Here is a 25,423-nt window from a genome sequence, read left to right as displayed (position 1 = left end):
TATTAATGAATTTCATAATCACATTATTACTGGAGATGCAAACATAATAAAAGGAGATAATCTAAGGTATTTACTACAAAAAGGGACTAAGTACAGGAATAAAATAGAGACAAATAAAATTAACATTATCAATGCCTATAATAAAACAGTTGAAAATGTTATCAAAATTTTCAAAAGAAAATATAATACTTCAGAGGTAAATTTTAAAAAAAATTTAACTAAAATACGCAAACAATTTAAAATAGAATTTAGAAAAAGATTTAAGCCACTTCTTAATAGGTACAATTTAGAAGGGGATTTGGAAAGTATACCAATTAAAATACTTAATATATACCAAAAAAATTTCGTCTTTTGTCCTTTAGATAAAGCTAGTAATAATTATGGAATAATTTGTAAAAAATATTATATTAGTATACTAATGAATGAAATGGGGCTTCATTACGACATTTCCAGAAACATTTTGATATATAATAATACAAATAAAACCTATGAATATCTTCCTCAAAATAATAAAAATGCAATAATATTAAAACATAAGTTCTTCTGCTTGGAAAATAAATTAAAAATTATTGAAAATGGGACTTTATCCAACATTTATGCTATTTCTAAAGTACATAAAAATCCGATTAAGTTTAGATATATTACTGGCGCACAGAAGAGTAGTCTTAAACCTTTATCCGTTGAACTACTTACAATTTTCAAGTATCTTAAGAGACACTTCATTAACTACAATAGTGTCATTAACAGTAGAAATCATACTATTAAAACATATTGGTCAATTGATAACATTAATATTTCGCAAGATCTTGTCAACATCAAAGGTAGTAATTTGAAAGTTTCTTCAGCAGATTTTACGGATATGTTTACTAATTTGAAACATGCAGTTGTTCTTAATAATATTATTGAATTTTTAAATCTATGTTTCAAAAACGCTAACAAATCTTACGTTGCGGTTAAAGGAAACAAAGTATTTTATACCAGTGAAACCTCCTACCAAAATTGCAAGCTTTATCATATCAAAGATATTATATATAACATTGATTATCTCTTAAATAATAGCTATTGCATTTTTGGAGAAACAGTATATAAACAAAAGCAAGATGTTCCTCAAGGTGGTAATTTTAGCCCTCTATTAGCGGATATTACCCTGGCTAATATGGAATTTAAATATGTATTCTAAAGGTATTAAAAAGAATAATAAGGATGTTTTTATTCCTTATAGATATATGGATGATTTACTTATAATTCATAACTATGAAGAAAATACAATTAATCATATTCCTAATAAAGTCTATAACAATATCCTACAAATTAAAAAGACACATTCCGATCAACATTATTGTGATTTCTTGGATATAAGTGTTATGATAAAAAATAATAAAATTTCAACTAAACTATATAACAAAACTGACTCCTTTAATTTTCATGTCATTAGGCTTCCACATGCTAATTCTAACACTTCAGAACATGTTAAGATTGCGACTATTTATACAGAGACACTAAGGATCTCTAATGTTTGCTCCAATATAGAATTTTTAACTAATAAGCTTATAGAAATGAAAATCCAACTATTAGATAATAATTATTCATAAATAACTTTATATACACTGGTATTTTCAAATGTTTGTATAAAAACAAAGCTATTCTCTATAAGTACGGACTAACAGATGATATCAAGCGTATTAATAAATTCATTAATGAGGTAATTAATGGACATGTACAGCATGGCAATTAATGCATAGGATGTAGTTATTAGATAGTTCTATTATTATTATTACCACGGATCTCCCTCACTAGAGGGATCACAGCCGGTTAGTCGCGAGGCTACGTGGCGCGTCCCCGGGTGGCGGATAGGGGGCTAAACGCGGACCAAAAGCGACCTTGCGCTTGCCCAGAGACGCAGGTGGATTCAGGGGATGGACTCCCTGTTTCTGTTGAGCCAGGACTGACTCATGACATCCTTGTATCCCGCACGTCGGTCCGGCCAAAAGCCTGCAATCAAGTGACTGGGAGGTGCAAGGGAGGCGGTTTGGAGTCGCCTCCAACAAATAAGCTCCACATGTCCACACCGGGAGAACGAAATTTCTCCCAGAAACTCATGGGACTAGAGGCTTGCAACCTGCCCATGGGTTTTAAAATTTTTAAGCAAAACACAGTAATAGAAAAGAGTCTCCTGATTCCGGAGGAAAGCCTGGTACGGTAGCGCCAGGTAGGACGGGGTTGCAGGAGTCATGTAGGCTACCAAAACGGAAAAGGACTAGGATGGCGATCTGTACTTATAACGCACGTACGCTTGCATCGGAAGCGGCCATCGAAGATCTGATGATGCAAGCCAAGAAGATCAAGTACGACGTCATCGGACTGACCGAGACGAGACGACGTCACCCTCTCAACGCCGTATATGAAACTGGAGAAGAACTGTTCTTAGGAACATGCGACAGTAGAGGTGTTGGTGGAGTTGGCGTCCTCGTCAACACGAGTATGGCAAAGAACATCGACTCTTTTGAACAACTTACGACCCGAATCGGACGTCTGCGGATGAGAAGATGTGGCCCAATACCAGCTTTGACTATCTTCGTCGTTTACGCTCCAACATCAAGCTACGAAGAAGAAGAAGTCGAAGCTTTCTATATGGACCTGGAGAAGTTCTACCAAGAAGATCATGCCTTCTACAAGGTCATAGTTGGCGATTTCAACGCTAAGGTTGGCCCAAGAAGAACGCCGGAGGAACTTCACATCGGGACCCACGGCCTACAATGGAATGACCAGGGAGAGAGGCTCTCCGAGTTCATCATGACGACTAAGACCATCCATGAGAACTCGCAATTCCAGAAGCCCTCTTTTCTACGCTGGACGTGGGAGTCACCCGGTGGAGGGTACCGTAATGAAGTAGACCACATCATCGTCAATAAAAGGTTCTGCCTGACGGACGTCGGTGTTGTACCAAAGTTCTATACGGGATCGGACCATCGCCTCCTCCGAGGAAGATTTTCCTTCACAAGGAGAGCAGAGAAAGCCGCCAAGTTCAGAGAGAGAAATCCCAGGACTACCATCAACTGGGATCTCTTCGCTACGCTAGCCGGCTTTTGGGAAGATTCTGCAATGGACAACATCGACGAGGAATATGACCGGCTTGTCGAACACCTTCACGACTGCGCGAAGAAGGCTGAGAGTTTTAAAACCACCAAGAGGCGTCTGTCTCTTGAAACTCTTGAGCTGATACGCCAGCGTGGAGCAGCACGAGCCGCAGGGAACCAAGAACTCACGTCCGAGCTCGCAAGGCTTTGCCGAGAGGCGATAAAGGAAGATCTTAAAGAGAGAAGAGCAGAAGTGCTGGCTGAAGCTGCAGAGGCGGGGAAAAGCATCCGCTATGCCCGTCGAGACTTCGTCAGTCGCAAGACGAGGATGACTGCTCTCCGGAACCCAAAAGGAACAGCCATTACATCGAGAAGGGGGATGGAGAAAATCATCTACGACTTCTACTCTGATCTCTTCGACAGCCATGTCCACTTGCCTCCTCACCATCTGAGGGAAGATGGACAAGTCATTCCAGAGGTTCTCCCGTCCGAAATACGACATGCTATCATGTCGGTAAGAAATCGTACGGCACCCGGTCCCGACAGAATAAGACCAGAACACCTGAAGAGCCTTCCGCCAGTACTCATCAACACCCTGGCGAGGCTCTTTACACGTTATCTGTCGGAATGCAAGGTTCCTAAACAGTGGAAGACCAGCAAGACCGTGTTGTTGTATAAAAAGGGAGATCCACATGACATCGGCAACTATCGCCCAATCTGCCTACTGTCCGTCATCTACAAGCTCTTTACAAGAGTAATTCTCAATAGGATTGAAAAAGTCTTGGATGAAGGACAGCCATGCGAGCAAGCAGGGTTTCGAAAAGGATTCAGCACGATTGACCACATTCACACTGTTTCGAAACTCATCGAGGTATCACGAGAGTACAAGATGCCGCTCTGTCTCACCTTCATCGACTTAAAGAAGGCTTTCGACTCGGTTGAGACGGAAGCGGTCGTGGAAGCCTTGGACAACCAAGGCGTCCCTACTCAATATATAAAGGTACTTCAAGAGTTGTACAGTAACTTCACGACCGGAATTTCGCCATTCTACAAGAACATCATCATTGACGTGAAGAGGGGGGTCCGACAGGGTGATACAATTTCACCCAAAATATTCACAGCCACCCTGGAGAACGCAATGCGAAAGTTGGAATGGGACGACATGGGAGTGAAGGTTGATGGTCGGCAGCTACACCATTTGCGCTTTGCTGATGACATCGTACTGATAACACCTAGCATCAGCCAAGCGGAACGAATGCTGACCGAATTCGACGAAACATGTGGATGCATCGGTCTTCAGCTGAATCTACAAAAGACGATGTTCATGCGGAACGGATGGGTCTCGGATGCCCCATTCACGCTCAACGGAACGAACATATCCGAATGCACCAGCTACGTTTATCTGGGTCGGGAACTGAACATGATGAACGACCTGACCCCCGAGCTGGGCAGGAGGAGACGAGCGGCTTGGGGAGCGTACAAGAGCATCGAGGATGTAGTGAAGAAGACCAGGAACACCCGGCTCCGTGCTCACCTCTTCAACACCACCGTACTTCCTGCTTTGACCTATGCTTCGGAAACCTGGGCATTTCGCAAGCAGGAAGAAAACGCGGTGAGCGTCATTGAACGCGCCATTGAGAGAGTGATGCTAGGAGTATCCCGTTTCACGCAAGTGAGGGACGGGATTCGAAGTTCTCTCCTACGTCAGCGATCGAAGATTAGAGACGCCGCCGCGTTTGCCAAGGAAAGTAAAATAAGGTGGGCCGGACACGTGATGCGCTTTAATGACAACCGTTGGACCAGAGCCGTGAGCGACTGGGTTCCCCGCGATATTAAGCGCACTACAGGAAGACCGCCGACAAGATGGTCAGATTTCTTCACGAAGTCCTTGAAAGAAAAATATGATGCTCTTCGTGTCCCACGCGAAAGGAGGAACCACTGGGCTACTCTGGCACGCGATCGGGACAAATGGAAGAATTACTGGCGCCCGCTCGACCAGTTCGAAGATCAACGGGAGTCAAGGTGATCAAGGTGATTATTATTAATGATTGATGACTTACATACTTCAATATTCCTTTATTTTTATATTTTTATACTATTTGGGCTAAGCATCATAATTACTATAGACATAAGGTTGACATCTCAATTAATGTAAAGGTATTTATATATCACATCAAATTCAATATACATACATTTAGTTCTTATTGATACTTAATTAGTTTCCAACTATAGAATTACTCTTCTTAGTATCAATTCTTGTAGGTCGTCTTTATACTATTTATTATGTACTAATTCTTCCAATCCACTTGTTTGGAAAATAATGTGCTCTAATGACAATTTTTAAAGGACAGGTTTAGGCTGCGTAACTGAGTATCAAAAATATTAAATTATAATTTGGATTCTTATTTATCAAAAATTGAATTTGTTAATATATTTTTATATTGTTTTATTAATTTGAATTTGTTTATATATTGTTTGGTTAGGACTAGCCTTCCTCACCTACTGAGGAGCCTCAAGAAAAGCTAGTTCTAATATGGATCGTCTAGGTAGAGGCGAAACGATCCATTTTAATTTTGTCCTCTAATTTTATTTCTTTTACCTTTTCATATCATGCTAGATAGTAATTGACTCAGCGACTGGCAGACCCCAATGACTCATTACGTCTTATTATGAGTTTGTATGATGTCGAGAGTCCCCTTGTCTTTTTCTCCTTGCTCTCTTCATTTTTTCTCCTCTGCTGTCAAGCCTTACGACCCCCTCATTCTCCGACACCCCTCTTACGACCCCTGTTGAGAAATTCTCAACGCACGCTTGACCCTGGTGATACGTTAAAGGCATCACCCCACGAATCTGAGGTAATACGGATTGCAGGTGGAGTATTCGTATACAGGATGGTAGATTATGGAGAGGGGGGTGATCCCGTCCATTTCTTCCTAATTGCCGTGAAAAATAGCCCGGAAGATGCGGCGCGTGCACAAGGCTGGCGCGCTCCGATTGGATTCCTTGTGGAAAATAGCGCGCTGGAACGCCCGAAGCCTTATACTCCGTGCCGTTTTTTACGGCAAATAGAATGGACGGGATCACCCTTCTCTCCATAATCTACGACTCCGTATAAGCATAACCCACCTGAAATCCGTACCACCTCAGATTCGTGGGCTGATGCCTTTAAGGTTGCCAGATTGACAAACTGAGGCATTACTCGTCAGATCGTCCGCACGGATGCGTCAACCGTTACCTCTAAAACCCTCATGGCTACCGATTTGCACCTGTTCTTGACCTTGCTCGTGTGACGCGCATGACATTCAGCTCGACGTGGACCGTCAACCAAATTCGCTCCAAAACTAGCCTTAATGTCTCAAGGGCAAAAATTTGGCGGTCCATCAGGTCAAAGCAGAAATTCAGCAGATAGGCTATGCAGAAATCCCCTCGTCTTACCGAATTCCATAAGCAGGCGAGATCAGAATTTGCGCGCAAGAATATGGGAATACAGTGGAACGATGTGGGTTTCTCTGGTAAGTCGACGTGGGTTTCAGTAGCTTACAGCTTCAGGTTATCTACAGGGACGAGAAGAAGTTTAATCTGGATGATTCGGAGAGATTCCGACATTAATGGAGAGATCTGCGTAAAGCACACATGGTTTTCTCGCGCCGGAACTTCGGAGCCGGTTCATTGATGACATGGCCCGGCTTCTGCGGTAGCGGAAAGTTGCAGCTTGCATTTCCGTCATCGCGAATGGATAGTCTGAAGTTTGAAGGTGTGCTCCAGTCCAGCTTTCTCCCTTATTTGAGAGTTAGAAGAGGGCCGGCACACGTTCTGCAGCAAGATAACGCTGCAGTTCATGTGTCAACCAAAGATTGGGTCCAGCGACATCACATTGTAGTAATAGACTGGCCGGCGTGCTCTTCTGACCGTAACCCTAAGGAGAACATGTGAGGGAGAGTGGTTTGACATGTTTACTCGAACAACAGACAGTTCGGTACCGTTGAAAAGGTGAAGGTAGCGATATCAAATGCATGGGAAATCATCGACGACAACTTGATCCAAAACCTTGTCAACAGTATGCATAATAGGCTGATGGACATAATAGGATGTGATGAAAAACAATGGTGGCACAATTGACTATTGAAGCTCAATAAAATTTTATTTTCTTTCTAGTGAACAAATATTTTAAAACAAACAATTTTTTTCAAAAATTCTCATTCTTGTTTGAGAGGAAAACTTTTCCGGCAACAAGGTGCTGACTATTTTCGTTCACGTGGAATATAATTAGACTATTCCGGTTTAGCAGGAACGAGTGAGAAATGTGAAATCGTCAAATTCAGGATGAATACATACGCACCAGAAAACGGCGATGTGACTTAGACGTGTCCCACGGGCCGCTAGCAGTAGCACTGCACAAAAACTTGAAGTGGATTTACTAAGAAGTAAGCGAAACGTTGTGGGCATGAAAGCTGCTGCTGCTTTTCACCCCTATATACTGTTCCGCATGACTATTTCCCTACACGTTTGCCTCACCAGGTCGGTAACATCCTTGCTTCGGAAATTGAAAATACGAATGAAACCGGCTGCTTAAATAACAGCTAACAGTTTACATTATCTGAAGTTGAACCTTATGTTTATCAGCCCGATGATAACGTTCACGTCTTTTCATGTCGGCACATTATTCTGCTTTAACTGTTTAGGAGAAAGAGAAGGAAATCCATTTTTCAAATTGTGTTTCAAAATTTTTACGGTATTGAAGAAATATGTAGCTGTAAAATCAAGATTGAATACTCTCCAAATGTAGTACCGACGCACTCAGTTACGGGACCATGAAATCACTTGAATCCATTATCATTTCGTTAATGCTTAGATTTTCTAGAATGAAGAAACGAAAAAAGCGTCATAAAAAATACAAATTTAGTTTCTCGAAGAATTCCATTACATTTAATTTCTGTTGTTCAGTGAAGGGGGACGAAGCGCACACCAGAATAAATCTGATCTCCGACGTTAGCCGGACGTTCGGAATGGTTTGATAGTAATACAGAAGTTTGTAATGCTAAAGTTTGATGGCTATGACAGGAAGTTAAATTCTTAGGTGAACCAAAATTTTTACTTGTGCCGAAGCGCCGAATGCCAGTGCATTTGAAACGCTTTGTTTTTTAGTTCATTATCTTCACAACTTCTATTATACGTATTATAGCGTTGTTAGGAAAATAATGTCCGTTTTCACCAGGTCGACTTTAGTGATCTGTTTGAATTATTAATTGTCCACTTGCCATGAAAATATTCAAAAGTTGAAATGTTGAAAAGTTTTAAAGCGCGTTCTTTGCTCTATTCAAATATAAGATAGGTTTCGCCCCTGATTTGATTTTAAAATTTTTAGAGGTATTTCTATACCACGTTGACAAAGTACAACTTTGAACGATGTTCTTGTTCCAACACAAACTTGGTCCAAACGCGACGGAGACGACTTCTGACATCAATCTGTTTCGGAAAAGGTACTACTAATCACGTTTGGTGACGCGGTGGTTCACTAAATTTCGTAGTGGATTTGAAAGCCTTGAAGATACTGAGCGCGAAGTTCGACCATCGAAGCTTGACCACGTCCGATTAAGGTATTTGGTTGAAGCAGATTCGAGAGTTTCTGTTCGAGAGGTCGTTCTAGAAATTGGAGTGTCGTGCATCACGTTTTTGCCCAACATTTTTGCTGAGGAATTGGAAAATCGAAGAGCCTGCACAAGTGGGTACCTCATGAGTTGAGCGAGAGTTAGAGGATGCACCGTCTTGAACTCTCATCTGCACTCATTCTTCGTAACAAAAATCAGTCATTCCTGAATCGGATCGTTTTGTGCGATGAGAAGTGGATACTTTACGACGAAAATGATCTGCACAATGGCTGAACCCGAGGAATATCATGTTGACAGTTTGCTGCAGCCGGTGTGATCCATTACAGCTTCCTAAGTCCCAACGAAACCATCACTGCAGAGTAGTACTGCCAGGACCTGGACGAAATGCACCGAAAACTTGACGTGTGTAGCCAGTATTGAACAAAAGAAAAGGTCCTGTACTATCACACGACAACGCTTGCCCACACGTTGCACAATCAACCCCGCAGAAACCGAACCAGTTGGGCTACGAGACTCTTTCATACTTAACATATTCGCTGGACCTATGATGGTTCCTACTCTGACTAATAAATTTCATTTTGAGTTAAGATATGTCTATTTGAAGTTGTCGTATCAAAATGGGCATTACTTTCCGAACACTCTAATATTTATAATGCACTATATTTACTTCATTGTTTCAGGGTTCACCGACGGAGTCGGAGGTTCTGGTGTGTATTCAATAAAAGAAGAATGGAAAATCTGGCGGAATTAGTGCTGCTGAAATCTCTTCCTCCTTATGGGATTCGTAAGATGACGATGGTCATCCGTTCCATATGGATTGACGAAAGAATGCTTGATTCGTGGCGACACGCTATTTTAATTCCTCTCCACAAGAATCTATCCGTCACGGGACCCAGGAATTAACCAGGAATATCAATGCTGCGTGTAATGTGCAATGTTCTGCTGCGGATCCTCCTGGATCTACTAGTCCGACATCGCGAAGAAACCACCCGTGACGAGCAAGCCGGCTTTTGGCCTAGTTGATCGACGACTGATCAAGTATTTATTGTGAGGAGAGTCATTGAAGTGTAGCAGCGGTATTCGAAGCCTCTACAGTTAGCTTTTTTGGACTTCGATGCCACTTTCGACTTTCCTCACAGAGGTCGTCTTCTCAATGTGCCGGTGGAGTTCCTGGAAAATTCGCCTAATAAACGACATGAATTGAAGAAGTACTGCTGCGGTTTGAACACCAGCTCGATGTACTACAAGTTCAAGTGGAAACTGGAGTGAGGCAAGAGGCCGTGGTGGGACCCTCTCTGTTCAACATTGCTGACAAAGAAATAATGACAAAATTTGAAGTTTTTGGACTTTTTTTGGATTGTTCTCATCTAAAGCTTGAGAGAACCAGACGGTCCAAAAAGGAGAAATTTTGCACTTAGTCACTGTATTCGAATATATGGGTGAATTTTCAAAACGCCGTACCGGTTTTCTGGAACAAATTTCAACATCTCGGAGTAACTTTATGCAACACTTTGCACATCACATCACAGCATATAATCTTCCAGTTTTTTGTAGTCGAGGATCTCCTCTAGTGCAGACGATGAAACGCTCCTTTCTCTTATTTTTTCACATATACTTCAGAAGGAAGAAAAAAGACTCGAGATACGTGAGAAGATGTATTATCTTCTGAAGCGCTTTCTAATCACTAATTGATTGCAAGTAAAAAAGAAAGACTCTGGCAAAAACTCCAGTGAGTTTTTTTGATAAATGCGATTGTTGAGTTTGTTGATAAAGCGGTTGATAAGAGAGATAACTTCAGTAGTAATGGTCAGGCTGAAGTTCGCTTTATTGTTATGTTGTTTCTGGATACTAGGATACTGGGACAACGGACATTAGGACTTGGTTTTGGTCAATTTCTGTGATATTTATCGGAAACATTTGAAAGAAAAGCTCTTGATAGTATGCTGCGCTTTTATGGTGACGAACAGGCGCTCTCTGGTTGGAGGGAATCGATTTTTAACGACAGTTCTGTTAATGATTGGTTTCCAAGCCTCTAACGAGTATTTTTTTAAACGAAATGAATGATTGACGTCTCCATGGTCAATCATTCATTCTCGTGTAAAGCAGGGGATTATAGGGAATTGTGGAACCGTATTTCTACGTGCTATCAGCTAACAATGCGACAAAAACTCTTTTTTTTTCACAAAGTTCCATGATCACTGTGCGTTGATGCTCTCTCTCCTCGCGTGCCGCCTAGTAATGCATGAAATGTCGCCTATTTCTCGTAGCCTTGACTTTACCATACTCGCCAGAACCACATCAGAACCAGAAAAAAAAACTGTCAGCGATGAAACAAACGTTACAGTGACCTTGGTCACATCCACTTATATAAATAGGAGAAAGGGTTGGACGCATGCGTTGAGTATCTTCTTGGTCTTTGACTTTTCCCACTGTAGTCATTGATGCTGTTTTTTAGTGAAGTAGAATCCGGAGCTACTCCACTTTCTGTGTGATTATTACAAAGGAAGTCTTATGCAAAGTCTTTTCTCTGCAAGAGACCAGTGGTATTCACATCTAATTTTTAATACATTAGCATTAAAATATATGTTCACGACGCAGGTTTTTGTTCATGACTTCTCGGGATTGTAGACTTCTACATAGTTCTTTCATACCCACATAACATTTTCCACTTACTGTATAAAAAATTTCGTTTCATCTATGCTCTGATTTACCACGTGATCTTTTCAGGGTACACAAAACAGCGAAGTTAAAGAGAAAGAAATAATTTTTCCCAATGTAGAGCTAATTCAGTTCCCACAAGACCATTTTTTACATGTAACTTTTTTTGTTGATCAGAGACTGCGAAAGATAGAGTCTGGACTTCATGAGCTTAGTTAATCTCGCACAAAACCTATCGAGCAAAAATGTCCCAATGGAGGGAATCAATGTTTGGCCACAGGAAGTTGACCACCGGTTGATTTTGGGAAAAAACCTCATTTGACTGCAAGTTGAGATTGATTATTACTGAATTGAAGAAGAAATGTCAGGAGTAGTTGTGAAAGACTGCTTCAGAATATGTTTTAGGTATGCAAATAATTTCCTTCTTATTTCTGTGATATAGCATTTCTGAAGGAATGACAATTCTTGCTTGACTTGCAACGATGTTGAAGCATCCATCGCACAATCTAAATGTTTCCTAATATGCCACATCCTTTTTCTGATTATGAAAGTTTGTTTCTACTTCTGTTCTCGTAAAAGACAAAGATTTTCAGGACGAGTTTGACTGCATAACATTACTTGTACTGAGCAATGAAAGATCGAGAACTTGACATATTCTAGAAAATTTTGATAGGAAAAACTGCTTTCAAAATGCGGTGAATGTGATATCTCTGTTGGTTGCAAGAAAATTCTTTTCATGATCATATTTCAAGTCAATGATGCACAATTTCAACAACTACTAGACTTTTTTCTCCGTAATTTCCTTTTTCCTCAATCCTTATTGCTCTATATCATTACTTGTGGACATCAATCGACTCGTTGTGATGAGACCCAGCTTATTTTGAGGGTTGAAATACTTTTATAAAAACACTTATGTTCTGAATTACCAGCGCCTCTAAATTATTAGATCAAACTCAGAGATAATTGCGACTTGAGAATATTTGACATTTGTTGCTACCAAAGTGCGAGAAACGTGAATTTATAGTTAGACATTCATAAAATAGGCATTGTGGGAACATTTTGGTAACCCATTCATATGCATATAAGGGACTTCTAAAATAGCTAAAACAAAAAAAAACAGTCACAAAAGAGTTGTACGGAATTCTATCAGAGAACTATTCATTTTCGACAACTGTACGATTTTTTAGTTTCGTCTCCAAAAAATACGAGGCTTTTTCAAGATCAAATACACAACGTCGCTCTATTTCATCGTTTACTCTAATTTTTGAGTAGCTTTCGGCGGTCTGTGCTTAATGTTTTAGTTTCAAAAATTGGTTGTGTTGTAGAACCCTTTCACCACTCTGAGACGATACATCGAAATCAGCAAACTATGAAAGTTGAAACGCGGATTTCAGCAAGCCAAAGTGAGAGAAAAATTTTAATGTTTTTACTAATGCCTGATTTCCGTGGCTCTTGGAGAACATTTCATTTGAAGGGGAAACTATCCATCGAAGGACATCGACTTCATTTGTGAAATCCAATATTTCTACCCCTGATCCCGGCCACCCATAGCGCAGGCATCTAACGCGGCTTCAGAAGTGTCCGCCAGGCATCTTACCCCACTGCGAGGCGATCCTCCTGTTCTCTTTCAACATTGACATAATTATACTTGAAACAAATAGGAATTAACGGCACATCCACAGAATAGTTAATCATAAAAGTCAGAGTGAAATGCTTTTAGATCCTTGAGGAAAGATAATTGCGGAAAGAATTATCTGCTCTTCAAGGTTTTAAAAATGGGGTAACTTTTGCTCTTTCTTTCAAGGAAAACCTCCATATTTGTGAGTAGAGATTGCTTTCTTCCTTCACTCGTCTCCAGTTCTAACCTTATGTAATCAAAGTGTGGATAGGAGTGCCCTTCTCTGAGATTTTCACATTGGCAAAGCTCACTTCATAGCTCCAATTTCCTTTAATGTTTTTAAATGAAAATGGAATTCAAACATTAAAAGAGATGAATCCATCCGGATAGATATATCTGTCCTTCTTGTCTTCATAACTTTCAAGTTTACCTAACTTTTTCGCGAAACTGAAGATCTTATTTTTAAAAATTCCTCCGAATCAACATTTCTTGATGATTTCATCTATGCACACGCAGTTTTTTATCAGAAAATTGGAATAAACTCTTTGAAGTTTGTATTTGCGCACCTCATGTAACATACGTATGCACGTAAGAGGGTATAAGCAAAGAAGCGAGAGGTATGGTATAATTTGAAATAATTTGAAAGGCACTCATTTTTTCATTAGCGATTCTGTTTAGATGTCTGCAAGAAAAAATCGTGAGAACAATTGTTGTTCTGAATTCTACCTTCATTTTTTATTACTTGTGTGTTTTCGTGGCCCTGAGGTATAGTCTGAGGTCCCTCACATGGAAACCTGACAACCCTGATTTTCTCAGTCTCACAATATTCTTAAGGCGTCCAGAATCGGCGTTTGCGACGATAAAACTTCAGAAAACAGCAATCTTTGTGTAGCTTTCAGCCTTACAACAAAACACTCTTCCATGCAATCCTTTTTTTCCATCTGCAGCGATTTCTAAACTTTCTCAAATCTTTCTTCTCTTCGCCTAACCCTGTTCAGTGGCGGGATTTTATGAGTAACCACCATAAAACTAGCACATCATTAGTTGGTTGGCGAGGAAACGTATGTGACAAACCGGCTGATTGCTACCTATCACGCCGTTAATTAGCGCCGCTTGAGGACAGGAAATGTGTTTACGAGGCACTATGTTGCAATACTAGTTCACCTCGATCTGTTGATTGCTTTGGTGCGGTGCCTGCTTTTATTACACACCAAACATGAGGCATTGACCTCTACGTGTGTTAATGTCAAAAGAGGAGGTGCTGCGTCTATCATTATGACTTCCATTTACGTTCATGATTCCTCGGTTGCTCAGTTTTAAACGCTTGCGATACAAAAGCGACTTAAGCATGGCTATGGACTCGCTGAAAATTTCTAATGGCTCAAAATTTTCGTTGAAAAGCCTTTTGTGTACCAAAACAAAGACCATTTGGTTCTCAAACTTCCATTTATAACAATACAGATAGGATAAGGCACGATATGATCTCTCCAAAAATTTCTTCAACTCCGCGAGTGATAAATAGGTTGGGATCACGGTCACGTTTGAGAAATTCATAGATTATCGGGATTATTTAGCGAATGATACAAAGCTCTACGCTTCCTTTATTCTTCAAAATTAGAACAAAAAATGTTTTAAGTCTAGAACGTCCACATCTTCATTCCCCAAATTTCTCTTGCTTCATTCCAATAGACTTTCACTTCCCTTCCTTCCATTTCCGCCCTCTAGAACTTAGGTTTATACAGCAAAATTCGTACTATTTGTATGACTGACTACATACCACGGATGACGGATGATTGGCTGAGTTCTTTTGTTTATTTTTTTTCTGTGAAAACTCACCGTTTAATTCTGGTAGCTCAAAGGTTAAAACTTATCCATTTCTGTGTTTGTTTCAAAAAAAGGCACAAAATAACGAGGTTTTCTGATTTGTAGTAGGTCCTCAGTAGTATCATAGTATCGGTAGTAGAATATTCTGATACTCATTTGATGAATAGGAGCAAAGTGTGGAATGGTAGTCGAGTTCGCATGATCTTTCCTGATTCAAAAAAGCGGTTTTCGCTCTGAGTCCGCTTTTCGCGATCTTTTCGTCGAACAATTTCACTGAGTTGCCGTCCATGCCGTAATTAGTGAAGTATGAGGCGTTCAGGAACCGGAAAGACCGAAGAGGCTCCGATTTACGCTCTCCTCCTCTCCACTTATTCTTGTTCACCTGCGTGTAATGTTGCGCCGTCCACAAAACCTGCTAAATCTCTTCACGAATTCTTTCACCCTCTAACCCTTCAGTGAACAATGGTGCTCAGCGGAGGAATATTTATTAAGCAAAACACTCTAACAATATCTTTATTTTTTCGTGACATAATTTTTACTAATTTCCTCTCTGGAGTAGCTTTTCGAAAATTGTTTCCGTTTCATTTGAGTTTTTTTTTTTGTCATTGTCTTCGACGAACAATTTTCATACGCCTTTTTTCTACTCTTTTTTCAAGACATTACTTCACGTTTTGCACTTTGAATGACGGTAGTGGCTTTGTCACTTTTACGTCCTAAATGTTCTCAAAGCCAAGCTATGTCAGCCAAGTTTCGTCATTGCGTTTTTACGAACTATTGAGTCAACGATATTCAAGTTAAATCATTCGTTACTGCACAGTTACCATGCTACCCACCGCTGAAGTAAAGAAGCACGCCAAGCAATCTCTAGAACTCGCAAAAATCGGAAAAGGACCAAGCGAGCTCCAGAATGGAAAGGAGTTCTACAAATAGTAGGTTTTTATCTACATTAAAACTTCATACTTTCGTAATATTTCCAACTAAAATCCATAACAGCATGTTCACTAACCATCCTGATCTCCGCCGCTATTTCAAAGGTGCTGAATCCTTCACAGCAGATGATGTGGAAAAAAGTGAGAGGTAAGTACTTTGAATGAAATTCTGTGATAATTTCACTTCTGCGCAAGTAAATGGTTACCAGCTGCAGTTTTAGACAAAATAAAAGAACAGTCACAGTTAAGATTTCCTCAAAGGCACCTCGAAATTGACGATGTTGGGATCTCTCATGAAAAAATAGGATTACGCGTGCAGATTATGAGTGTGAGTGTGTTCATGCTCAATTCCCCCTGAAAGTTCTAAAAAACGGGGTAGAAAATGGTCTTCGAGTAAGAATTTCCCAACGAAGCACCATGCAACACTTCAGTCCTGAACGTGCGCCGAACGAACCAGTAGACGGTGTTCAATGAGATTTCCCAGCAGCCTACAGAAGCAAAGACAAGGGATAGGCTGCTGAAAGAGTAGGCGTGTAAACGGAAGGGACATTATAAGTTGTCTTGTAGGGAAGAACGAATTCGAAAGCGGTTTCCATCGTCGTTTTTTAGGATGATTAGGAGTAATTTGGGGTGGAGAGATTCCAAGATAGCCAATTAGGTATGTTGTATGCTGCCTTCTAACGTTTGAAGTCTTTAACAAACTTTGAAGACATTTTCATGTATCTGTTGCAGAGGATTTCGAGAAAAGAGTTCCGTCTTAAGAGAATGAAAAATAGTTCTAACAGTCCGTGTTACTTTAGAAAACAGATAACGGAGAATTTCGAATACCTCATGGTCATACACATATAGTCAAAATTATTGCTCTCATGCATGGCTTCTGCTAAGCAAGTCACTATTTCGTTTATGAATTCCAAATAAACTTTTTTTTTACTTTTTCTGTTATATTAAGGAATGATTGTGCGAGATAAGCTCTTCGCATCATTATTTTTTTCCGTAACCCTGAACTCATTAGTTTGACATAACCTGATATTACGTTCTACTGAAAACCTCTTTCTTGTAGGTTCGAAAAGCAAGGTCAGCGTATTCTTCTTGCAGTGCACATCCTTGCAGATACATTCGATGACGTGAGTATCGTGACAGTTTGCGATTCTGCATTTCTAGTTTCACAATTCACTACCTGAGAGTGTTTAGGACATGACATTCCGTGCATATGCTCGTGAAACCGTCAACAGACATCGTCAATACAAGATGGACCCTGAACTGTGGAGTGTTTGTGCTTTCATTTTAGAAATTAAAAACTTTCACTCGGATTTCGGATTTTACAGAAACGAAAATTTCTAGGCTTTTTTCACCGTGCTGGTGAACTTCCTTGCGTCTCGTGGATCAGTTTCGGATGAGCAGAAGAAGGCGTGGGAACAACTCGGGAAAGTGTTCAACGAAGAGTGCCAAAGTCACTTGACATCCCTTGGTTTACCACATTGTTAGCCATCCCATTTTTTTGTTTGTAATCACATATACCTTACTGTATGTTTTCTTGATTACGTGATATTTACACGCTGATGATGCTTAGAAAAAGTTTTTTTTTTTTAGCAATTGAAAGTCGTCAGTCGGATCTGAAAGAATATTCGAAAATAACCATTACTAATATTTCAAAAGGAGGCTCATTCCTTGTCAGATTATTGCGGAATGTAGTCGTCAAGCGTTATTGGAGGGTAGCTATGCGCTATTCGCTATTTAGAGTGTGCTTTATGGATTTGATTAAAAGTTCGTAGCAGTCTCACAAGCGTTGGTCAGAACAGGAAGAGGCATCATTGACTCTTCAATGGCTTCTTCCCATGTCAGCGTACATGCATTGTATGTGCAGGTCGTCATCGCAGTCCTCGGCTTCGGCGACCTAGATGACTTTTGCAACTGCGTCCTTCTTCGCGTTGCCCTGCCAGGCTTTCTTTCGAGAAAACTCTATTGTTACTGCATCTTGCGTGCGATTTTGAAACGCACGGGTTGCACGGCCATAGCCCCACTGGTTTCGTGGGGAAAGAAAACGTCGCGTCCTCAAGGCAAACGAAGAATAATTCTTGGAGACGACTCCAAACCACCCGCCTTGCATCTCACAGTTGACTGCAGGGTTTTGGCCGACATATAGGATACAAGGGTATCTTAGCACTGCAGAACAAGGAGTCCGTCCACCAGATACATGCATTGTATGTGCAGATCGTCGTCACATTCCTCGGTTTCCTCCGTCTCAGTTTAAGGCAGATCCGTGATCCCAAAACACATATTTGTTTTGTATTTTAACTTCATTTTTTTTACAAGAGGCTATTTCCTAAGCAGACATTGAAGATCGTCGAACGAGGAAGGTTCAGGAATACTGAAATCTGAAGTTGTACAAGGTGACGTACGGTGAAAACTGCATATAGGTGTGACCTGACATTTGTATCAGAAAAATTGCGGCAATGAACTAACACTTGAAATAAAGAACTTTAGCATATTGTAAGAAGGCAGAAGAAACTTTTAAATTATCCTATGTGAAATTTTGTTTACCGCTATGGATGAGAAAAGAACAGGAGAAGGTAACATAATACATAATGCTATACTTTAGTAATCATTTTAAACATTTACCTAAGAAAGAAGAAAATATCCACCTCAGATAGAAGCAATGAAACAGAATCTTTTAAACTCTATCAAGTTCTCCATTTTCCTACGTAACGCGGAGGATGTCCGTCCAGCCTTTGAAAATAAACAAAAAATCCAAATAGTTGTGGAGAAGACTGCGATTGAAACAGCGCTAATATAATAATTACGTGATCTTCAGAGTCAGCAGAACCAAAAAGAAACTACCTTTTGTAGCAAAAAGAGTCCACAGAAACAAGACAGCCAGAAATAAACTAAAGAATTAACATTGTTTGTTGCATTCAGGAGATGAAAATTTGATTTAAGATCACACCTTTTGTCTGATACCGGTTTCGATTCCGTAATGTCAACAGGCTCTCTTTTGAAAGCGACCCCTTTCGAAAAATAGTTTGTCAGAAATTTGAAGGTTATCAACAATGTTGCACACGAGGGTATAGAGGATATAGATATGGAGGACTGAAGAAATTTCCACGCAGAACTTCAATCTGGACGGTATAAGCGAGCAATCACACGAAAAGATGAATAGAGTGACTGCAAGAAAAAAATGAGCCGACTTCAAACTATAACTGTTGAGCAGCATTTGTGAGGCTTTTGTGAAAATGATGGCAAGTAATTATTTGGCATTAATGATGTCCAGCGAAGTTTACCTTGGTTTTAATATGTGTGATGTGATAGTTCTTTTCTTCTCTCAACACTCGTTTCTGAAAAAAAGTTCACAATTTACGGTGCCAGGAATGCCAATAATAAATGAACCTTTTCCATGCTGACTCTTTGTCATTACAATTAAACTTGTTTTCGTTTTTCCTTCAAGGGCGCCTTCAGAAAAGAAGTCATTTGTCAGTGGTTCTTGCTCGTGAACGACTCAAGTCTCATCTCCGATGTGTCAGTAACAGGGAGAAGTTTTCATCTTTCCTGACTAACATTCGAAGAACTCGGTAACTCTCACGAAACCAAAACGATTATCTTGTATATAGGGGGTCACTGTGTAATGCGCTACAGCCAATAACTTAAAGCATAGAAAATAAAATGACACAGACAACAGAAATAACAAACTTCCAGAAGTTTCTTATGACCACAACGGACGCTAACTCTTTTTCTGCAATGTGCGCCATAATTATAGCGAAAGCGTATGCGCGGACAAATTGGCCTCTTCTTCTGAGCCTCTGCCTTTATCTCTGCTCTTCTTGTTTTTATTATGCTAATTTGATCATTTCCAATCATTGAGCTTCATCACCAAGGCTTTTCGGGATTCACCAACGTCTTGTAGTACATCAAAGTGTTATCCATCAATACATTCGACTCTGAAAGGACCTATGAAGCAGAGATGATCGATTTGGACGAGGAAGACCTGTATCTGTGACCACGAGCAACCTCAGAAAAGCACACGAAAGAATTCGCATGGACCCCTGCTCGCTTGGTACAGTGAATGTCACGAGCAATGGGCATCAAGCATTAGATTGCTACCCTGAGCTAATGTTCAATTTGAAACCGCCCTACCAGGAGGACGGAGCCCCAATTCACAAGGCAAGGGTTGAGCAAAACTGGGGCAAGCCTACCAACTGGCAACTGGGTTATCCGAATTGATCAGCTTTGACGAGCGGCCCCGGATTTGAATTCGATGGACTGTAGGGTCTGGTCGATTTTGAAAGCAAAACTCTGCTCAAAACCTCATCGCTCTGTGGATTCTTCAAGAAAGTCTTCGAGAAGGGATGGGACGAGCTCGAACGCTATTCTTACGTGTCACAGTCGATGGCTTCCCGAAACGCCTCAAGGCCTGTATCGATCAAAGGAGGTATTTTCGAAGTTTAATGTTGTTTTTGTTTTACAATAGAGTGATAAATATTGTTACTTCGTTGGTTTCTCAAAATTGTTACATTTTTGCTCTAGACGACTTGAATACTTTTTTTTTGCAATAATTATGGCGCACATTGTAGAAAGGTTTTGTTTTTGAACTTTTTGATGCAACGCTTTCTGGTTATAATATTATCAGAACTAACCGCAAAACTTCAAAAGTATCCACTACAAAGTAATACTACTTATATCATAAATTAATAAGATGGTAACAAATTATTAGAAGTGTTCTCTATTAATTACATGGAAAACAGGTGGCACCACCAGCTGCAATACAACAAGTAATGGTTTAACAAGCCTTATTAATTGTGACAGCGATAATTATTCTCCCAAATAATTGTTTTTTTTAGTAGAGCCGTACACGAGGTTGTTATAATCTTTTATTCGTGGCTAACGTTTCGGCAATATCGCCTTCTTCAGAGCCTGAAAGGGGTGAAATCGAACGTGACTAATCCGATCAAACGCCCATGAGGCCCAACGGATTTTGAAGTTAAGATCACGATTTTGGCGCGCGAAACTAGCATTGCGGCGCGCAAGGCTCTAGAGGCTTTTTGGATCCACTCCAAGAGTCCAAATATGAATCGCAAGGAGGAATGCCTCTCCATTACGCTGGAACTCGCTCCTTATTTAAGGCTGATATTTGATTGTGCTAGTCACCTCACATCAGGTATCTAGCAGTGGCAGGATAGTCAGCTGATCCTAAGGTACGATGTTTTCTTCCACTGGTAGCTATGAGGCCCAACGGTTAACGTAGGACTTTCTTTGTTGGGCGGATAAGGCGTTTGATCGGATTAGTCACGTTCGATTTCACCCCTTTTAGGCTCTGAAGAAGGCGATATTGCCGAAACGTTAGCCACGAATAAAGGATTATAACAACCTCGTGTACGGCTCTACTAAAGAAAACAATTATTGAAGCACTTACATGCCGAGGTTTATCGAAAGTCGCACATGGAAACTTATTCTCCCAAAGTACCGACTCTTGGTCAGATGGTGTTGAAGGGTATAGAAGAGTCATTAAGTGAGTTTCAATGTTGAAGGGTCATGTTTCATCAAGACTCAGAAACTCAGAAATAATAATGTGATAAGTGTGTAAAAGGTGAAATGTTTGGCATTAATCAATCCAATTGGGATATGCCAACGCGATCACTTAAATTCGGAGTCGTTTGTGGTTTACGAACGTGTGCCTAATCTTGCAATCACGGCGAACCTCTTACTGACTGCGTTACAGTTGCTCCATCCATAGTAAACTTTAGAATTCTTGGAACACTCTAATAATAAACTCTGGAATTCGGACATAATTTTCTGAAGCTCCACGGAACTGACAACGCAATCGATATTGAAAAGCTACGAAATCGAATCACGAACCAGAGTACTCATTACTGCTCTTTGTGCACTGTCAGGCAGTGGGAGCTATAACATTGTTTGTTTCAGAATGAAGTAAAAAAAATACTAGTAAGCAGCAATTTCTTTCAGACTATGACTCGACCTACACAATTTTCCTGGCATAAAAAACTATCCGGTGATATTCCGCTCCTTGGAAAACTGCGAGCATTGCGAGTAAGAGGGGGTACGACTGCTTGGATCCTGAAGGGCTTACACTGGACTAGGACACAAGAGCGGTCGTTTTATCCCCTTCCATAACTACATGAGTGCTCGTCCAGGTTCCTGCTTCGAGCACTCATTTTGAGGGTCCCGAGGCTACTGTCGCATCCTCCTATCTCCTCGCCTATGTCTCGAAAGCGTTCCTCTGATTCTGCTTATTATATAGCACGTCGTGGTCACAGATAACTTGTATTTATAGCATCAATATAATAATAGAGGCAAGTGGCAAAGGGCTACAGCCGCATAGATGCAATACAAATGGTTTAACGGATACACACAAAGCGATCGTGGTTACATGGATATGTAAGTTGACTTAGGATGGTTAATAATCTCCGTGAGGACTGAACTTCAAAGTAACTAAGGACAATACGGCAACCCCTTCAGATGCGCTCGCCAGGCCAGTAGTTTTAGATGGATTCAAATATTTTTTTTTTGATATGACAGGTCTAAAACACGAAGAGTGCAGAACGAACTTCCGCCAACGTGTGGCTATTCATGATGGAGTACGGAACAGGAAGAAGCCTAGCGATGCGGATTCCATCACAATGTGCATTCAGGACGCTCTAAGGAAAACGCACCCTGTTCTATGGCCGCGGAAGAATTTTGCCTTTGCATCTGCCGAAACAAAACCCACGTATAATTCCTTCCCGTCCGAGCCACTGGTGATTTCAGCTAAGAAAATCGTCTGAGAATAAAGAAGAAGAAGTTACCACCTGCAAAAAGACGAGCGAAAACCAATGACGTGGAGGGCGGAGTTTGAAAAGGCGTGGGAGGATTAGAACTCACGGTAAGCGTATGTTTTACTAGAACAGTATTGTGGCAAAATGAAAAGATGTTCTCCAGTCCTCGACACTCCCATGCCTGTCGGTGAAGCAAACCTTACAACTTGGAGAGATCACTTCAATACCTTGCTGAACCGGCAGCTTTCATCTGCTCCTGAACACGAACACATTCGTAGGCCGTCATATGTGGATAACGAGGAACCACTGACCGAGTCGGAGTTCGGTTCTAGTCTGTATTCAAAACATGAAAATGGAAAATCTGGTGGAGACGAGAGTATAAGCGCAAAAATGCTGAAATATCTTCCTCCGTCTGGGATTCGTGAAATGACAAAGATCATCCGTTCAGTATGGATAGACGAAAGGACCCTAATACGCTATCATAAGGTTAATGAGCGGATTCTCTTCAATCGAGTTAAAAAAACGCGAATGAATGACGTGCAACGAGCAAGCTGTCTTTCGTCCTGTCCGATCTAGTATTGACGTACTGTTTATCGTCAGGAGAATGATTAATGTTTCTGGACTTTGAAGCCGCTTTCGACTCTCCTCATCAAAGCCGTCTTCTTGAAGTGCTTTGCTGCAATGGAGTACCAGGAAAGTTCGTTCGCTTTCTTTATGACATGATTCAACGAACAACAGCTGCAGTTCGAACCCCAGCCAGATGTAAAACACCGTTTGAGATGATAACTGGAAAAACACAAAAGGTAGTGGCAGGACCCATCTTGTTCAATTTCAACATCGAACATTATGTGATGGTGAAATTGAACAAAATAGGCCCTGCGATTATGCGAAGAACAGTAAGTCACTGTTCTACCATCATATCATTCTAGCACCGTCAAGAGGCCCGTTGACCTATTTCTAGTACGTTGACATTGCTGTTATATTTCGGAAAAGCAGTACAATCAACCTTGTATCAAAGATGGCTGCAGCCTACGGACCACGTCTACGCCCAGATAAATGGAAACAGATATGGGTCTCTTCGAGACCTCGAACCCCGGGAATCAGGGTGGACGGACAACGGACTGAACTCGTTGATGAGTTCTGTTACCTGGGCTGTACGCCGAAGAATAATGGCAGCTACGAGAACGATGTTCAGCAAAGATGCGCTAAGGTTATTTCTGCACTTAAATCCTTAACGAAACCCCTTTGGTCAACCCCTCTTACCAACGAAGTCAAGCTGCGAGTTTACCTATCCACAATTCGCTCAATCAGTATTTATGGATCAAAGACTTGGGCAGCACCATCTACGGTCATGGAGAGGCTTGATTGCACGGAACGAAAACTGCTTAGAGGGCTTCTTGGCTACTTTTGGCCTAGGGTATGCCTAAATGAAGATCTTTACGCAGAAACTGATGTGGTATAACGGCGAATGACACGTGAGGGATATCAACATCTTGCACCGCCATCGAAAATGGCTAAAGTAAACTGTCTTCGCCTCTTTGCTCATATATTAAGGTAAGGAGTTTGTCGTGTTTGAGCTGAAAGAAGCCACCTAGCCGAAAACGGAAGTTTGGGACTGAGGTGGTAAAAGAGGACCTGGCAGTTCAGGCGAGACGTAAGGTTTCGCTGAACAGCGACGAATGGATTGATTCAGTGCAAGCTTTCCCAGAAGATCGAGAAGGTTGAGCAGAGCTGTTGTTTAAGGACGACACATTCGGCGAAAGTGCGGGTAATCTACACCACTCAGCCAATTAAGTCAAGTAAGCCATCATGATTATGCTATATAATAACGGGTTTATTCTGCCATCTGTCCTTATCTTTGTGTGTATAGAACGAAATTTCATAACGCGGTGAGGCATCCCAAAGGGCGTTAGATAGGTGTGCTGGCGCTGCAAAGCGATAAAATGAAGAGAGACGGGTCCCATGGCGTCCAATTCATACGTCGTCGCCGCAAAGCGATGTAAAAGCGACGTAAAGCGATGTAAAATGGGGTGGGTGGATCTCAGAGCGTGTAACTGGTGCGCTGACCCCAGAATGGGTGGAACGGGGCTAATGGGCGCCTAAACGACAAAATGGTTAATATGCTCCTACGCCGTCGCGGTGATGTAGTACCTCGCAGTGATTCCAAGTGAATTTGTCAAGAAGTAAACGAAACTTCATGAACCATTTTATGGCCATGAAAGCTGCTGTGTTGCGTTTGACTTCCATTCTGGTCAGGTTGCCAGCATACTTTCTTCAGGAACTGGACAGACACAAATGAAACCGACTGCATAAATAGCAGCTAGCAGTTTACGTGATCTGAGGGGGAACATTATCTTTATCAGTACGAACGTGACGTTCATGTTATTTCATGTGAGCACATTATTCCCTAATTGCTGAAGAGAAAGAAAAGAAAAACTCCTGCTTTGAATTATGCTTTCAAATTTTTACGTAATCGATGGGATATACTTAGGTGTAAAATCAAGTTTGAATACTCTTCAAATTTAGTACTCACGAAATTAGGAAGAGGACCATGACATCGTCACTTCAATTCATGATAATTTCGGGAATGGTTAAATTTCCAAAACGAATGAACGAAAGAAGCGTAGTTAGAAAAATACAAATTACGTTTTTCGGAAAATGCCGCTACACTCAATTTCCAGTCATCAGCGAAGGGGTACGAAAGACTAGAAGCAGTCAGAAAAAGACTGACTGACTGACTCATTGACAAAGTCACCATTAATTTTGACGAGGTCAAACATGAAGCATTTGATGATCTCATGCTTTCAACTGTTGACGATCTTCTCATTTTCCAGTACAGTACTTGAGGTTGTTTTTGCGCCGATAGATAAATATAGACCAAGTTGAAAAAGTGCTCAAGATTTCTCACTTCCATCTGACTCCAACATAAAATATCCTAAGCACA

The 25,423-nt window shown here is 40.9% G+C and overlaps 6 protein-coding genes across 11 annotated transcripts; 5 read left to right on the top strand and 1 right to left on the bottom strand.

The window, feature by feature from the left end:
* Positions 1-2,262: 2,262 nt before the first annotated feature.
* RB195_014977 (uncharacterized protein) lies at positions 2,263-5,103 on the top strand (the record flags this gene model as incomplete). 2 transcript variants are annotated; one of them, XM_064205475.1, is made up of 1 exon in its annotated part: positions 2,263-5,103. In XM_064205475.1, one exon carries the CDS (start codon positions 2,263-2,265, stop codon positions 5,101-5,103), a length of 2,841 nt encoding a protein of 946 aa, XP_064061356.1. The 2 variants fall into 2 exon arrangements, with proteins under 2 accessions (XP_064061356.1, XP_064061357.1); XM_064205476.1 differs by having other exon boundaries at positions 3,103-5,103.
* A 1,386-nt stretch (positions 5,104-6,489) lies between these two features.
* RB195_014976 (uncharacterized protein) lies at positions 6,490-17,200 on the top strand (the record flags this gene model as incomplete). 2 transcript variants are annotated; one of them, XM_064205474.1, is made up of 6 exons in its annotated part: positions 6,490-6,589; positions 15,604-15,715; positions 15,780-15,863; positions 16,776-16,839; positions 16,907-16,984; positions 17,057-17,200. In XM_064205474.1, 6 exons carry the CDS (start codon positions 6,490-6,492, stop codon positions 17,198-17,200), a joined length of 582 nt encoding a protein of 193 aa, XP_064061355.1. The 2 variants fall into 2 exon arrangements, with proteins under 2 accessions (XP_064061355.1, XP_013305040.2); XM_013449586.2 differs by lacking the exon at positions 6,490-6,589 and having other exon boundaries at positions 15,609-15,715.
* Positions 17,201-18,396: 1,196 nt separating this feature from the next.
* RB195_014974 (uncharacterized protein) lies at positions 18,397-22,658 on the bottom strand (the record flags this gene model as incomplete). 4 transcript variants are annotated; one of them, XM_064205471.1, is made up of 8 exons in its annotated part: positions 18,414-18,442; positions 18,554-18,600; positions 18,660-18,720; positions 18,838-18,877; positions 18,994-19,047; positions 22,434-22,471; positions 22,510-22,512; positions 22,586-22,658. In XM_064205471.1, 8 exons carry the CDS (start codon positions 22,656-22,658, stop codon positions 18,414-18,416), a joined length of 345 nt encoding a protein of 114 aa, XP_064061350.1. The 4 variants fall into 4 exon arrangements, with proteins under 4 accessions (XP_064061353.1, XP_064061351.1, XP_064061350.1 ...); XM_064205472.1 differs by lacking the exons at positions 22,434-22,471; positions 22,510-22,512; positions 22,586-22,658 and adding an exon at positions 19,100-19,108 and having other exon boundaries at positions 18,397-18,500; XM_064205470.1 differs by lacking the exons at positions 22,434-22,471; positions 22,510-22,512; positions 22,586-22,658 and adding an exon at positions 19,100-19,108.
* Positions 19,745-21,070, top strand: RB195_014975 (uncharacterized protein; the record flags this gene model as incomplete). The annotated part of the gene is made up of 3 exons (XM_064205473.1): positions 19,745-19,876; positions 19,976-20,138; positions 21,018-21,070. 3 exons carry the CDS (start codon positions 19,745-19,747, stop codon positions 21,068-21,070), a joined length of 348 nt encoding a protein of 115 aa, XP_064061352.1.
* RB195_014973 (uncharacterized protein) lies at positions 22,624-23,055 on the top strand (the record flags this gene model as incomplete). The annotated part of the gene is made up of 1 exon (XM_064205468.1): positions 22,624-23,055. The coding sequence occupies one exon, from the start codon at positions 22,624-22,626 to the stop codon at positions 23,053-23,055; it is 432 nt and encodes a 143-aa protein (XP_064061349.1).
* A 35-nt stretch (positions 23,056-23,090) lies between these two features.
* RB195_014972 (uncharacterized protein) lies at positions 23,091-23,941 on the top strand (the record flags this gene model as incomplete). Its single annotated transcript, XM_064205467.1, has 2 exons — positions 23,091-23,375; positions 23,441-23,941. The coding sequence occupies 2 exons, from the start codon at positions 23,091-23,093 to the stop codon at positions 23,939-23,941; spliced, it is 786 nt and encodes a 261-aa protein (XP_064061348.1).
* Between the last annotated feature and the right edge of the window lie 1,482 nt (positions 23,942-25,423).

This window comes from Necator americanus, chromosome V, assembly GCF_031761385.1.
Source record: "Necator americanus strain Aroian chromosome V, whole genome shotgun sequence".
Classification (NCBI taxonomy): Eukaryota; Metazoa; Nematoda; class Chromadorea; order Rhabditida; family Ancylostomatidae; genus Necator; species Necator americanus.
Note: the sequence above shows the minus strand (reverse complement) of the source record. Positions and strands in the feature narration are given on the sequence as shown.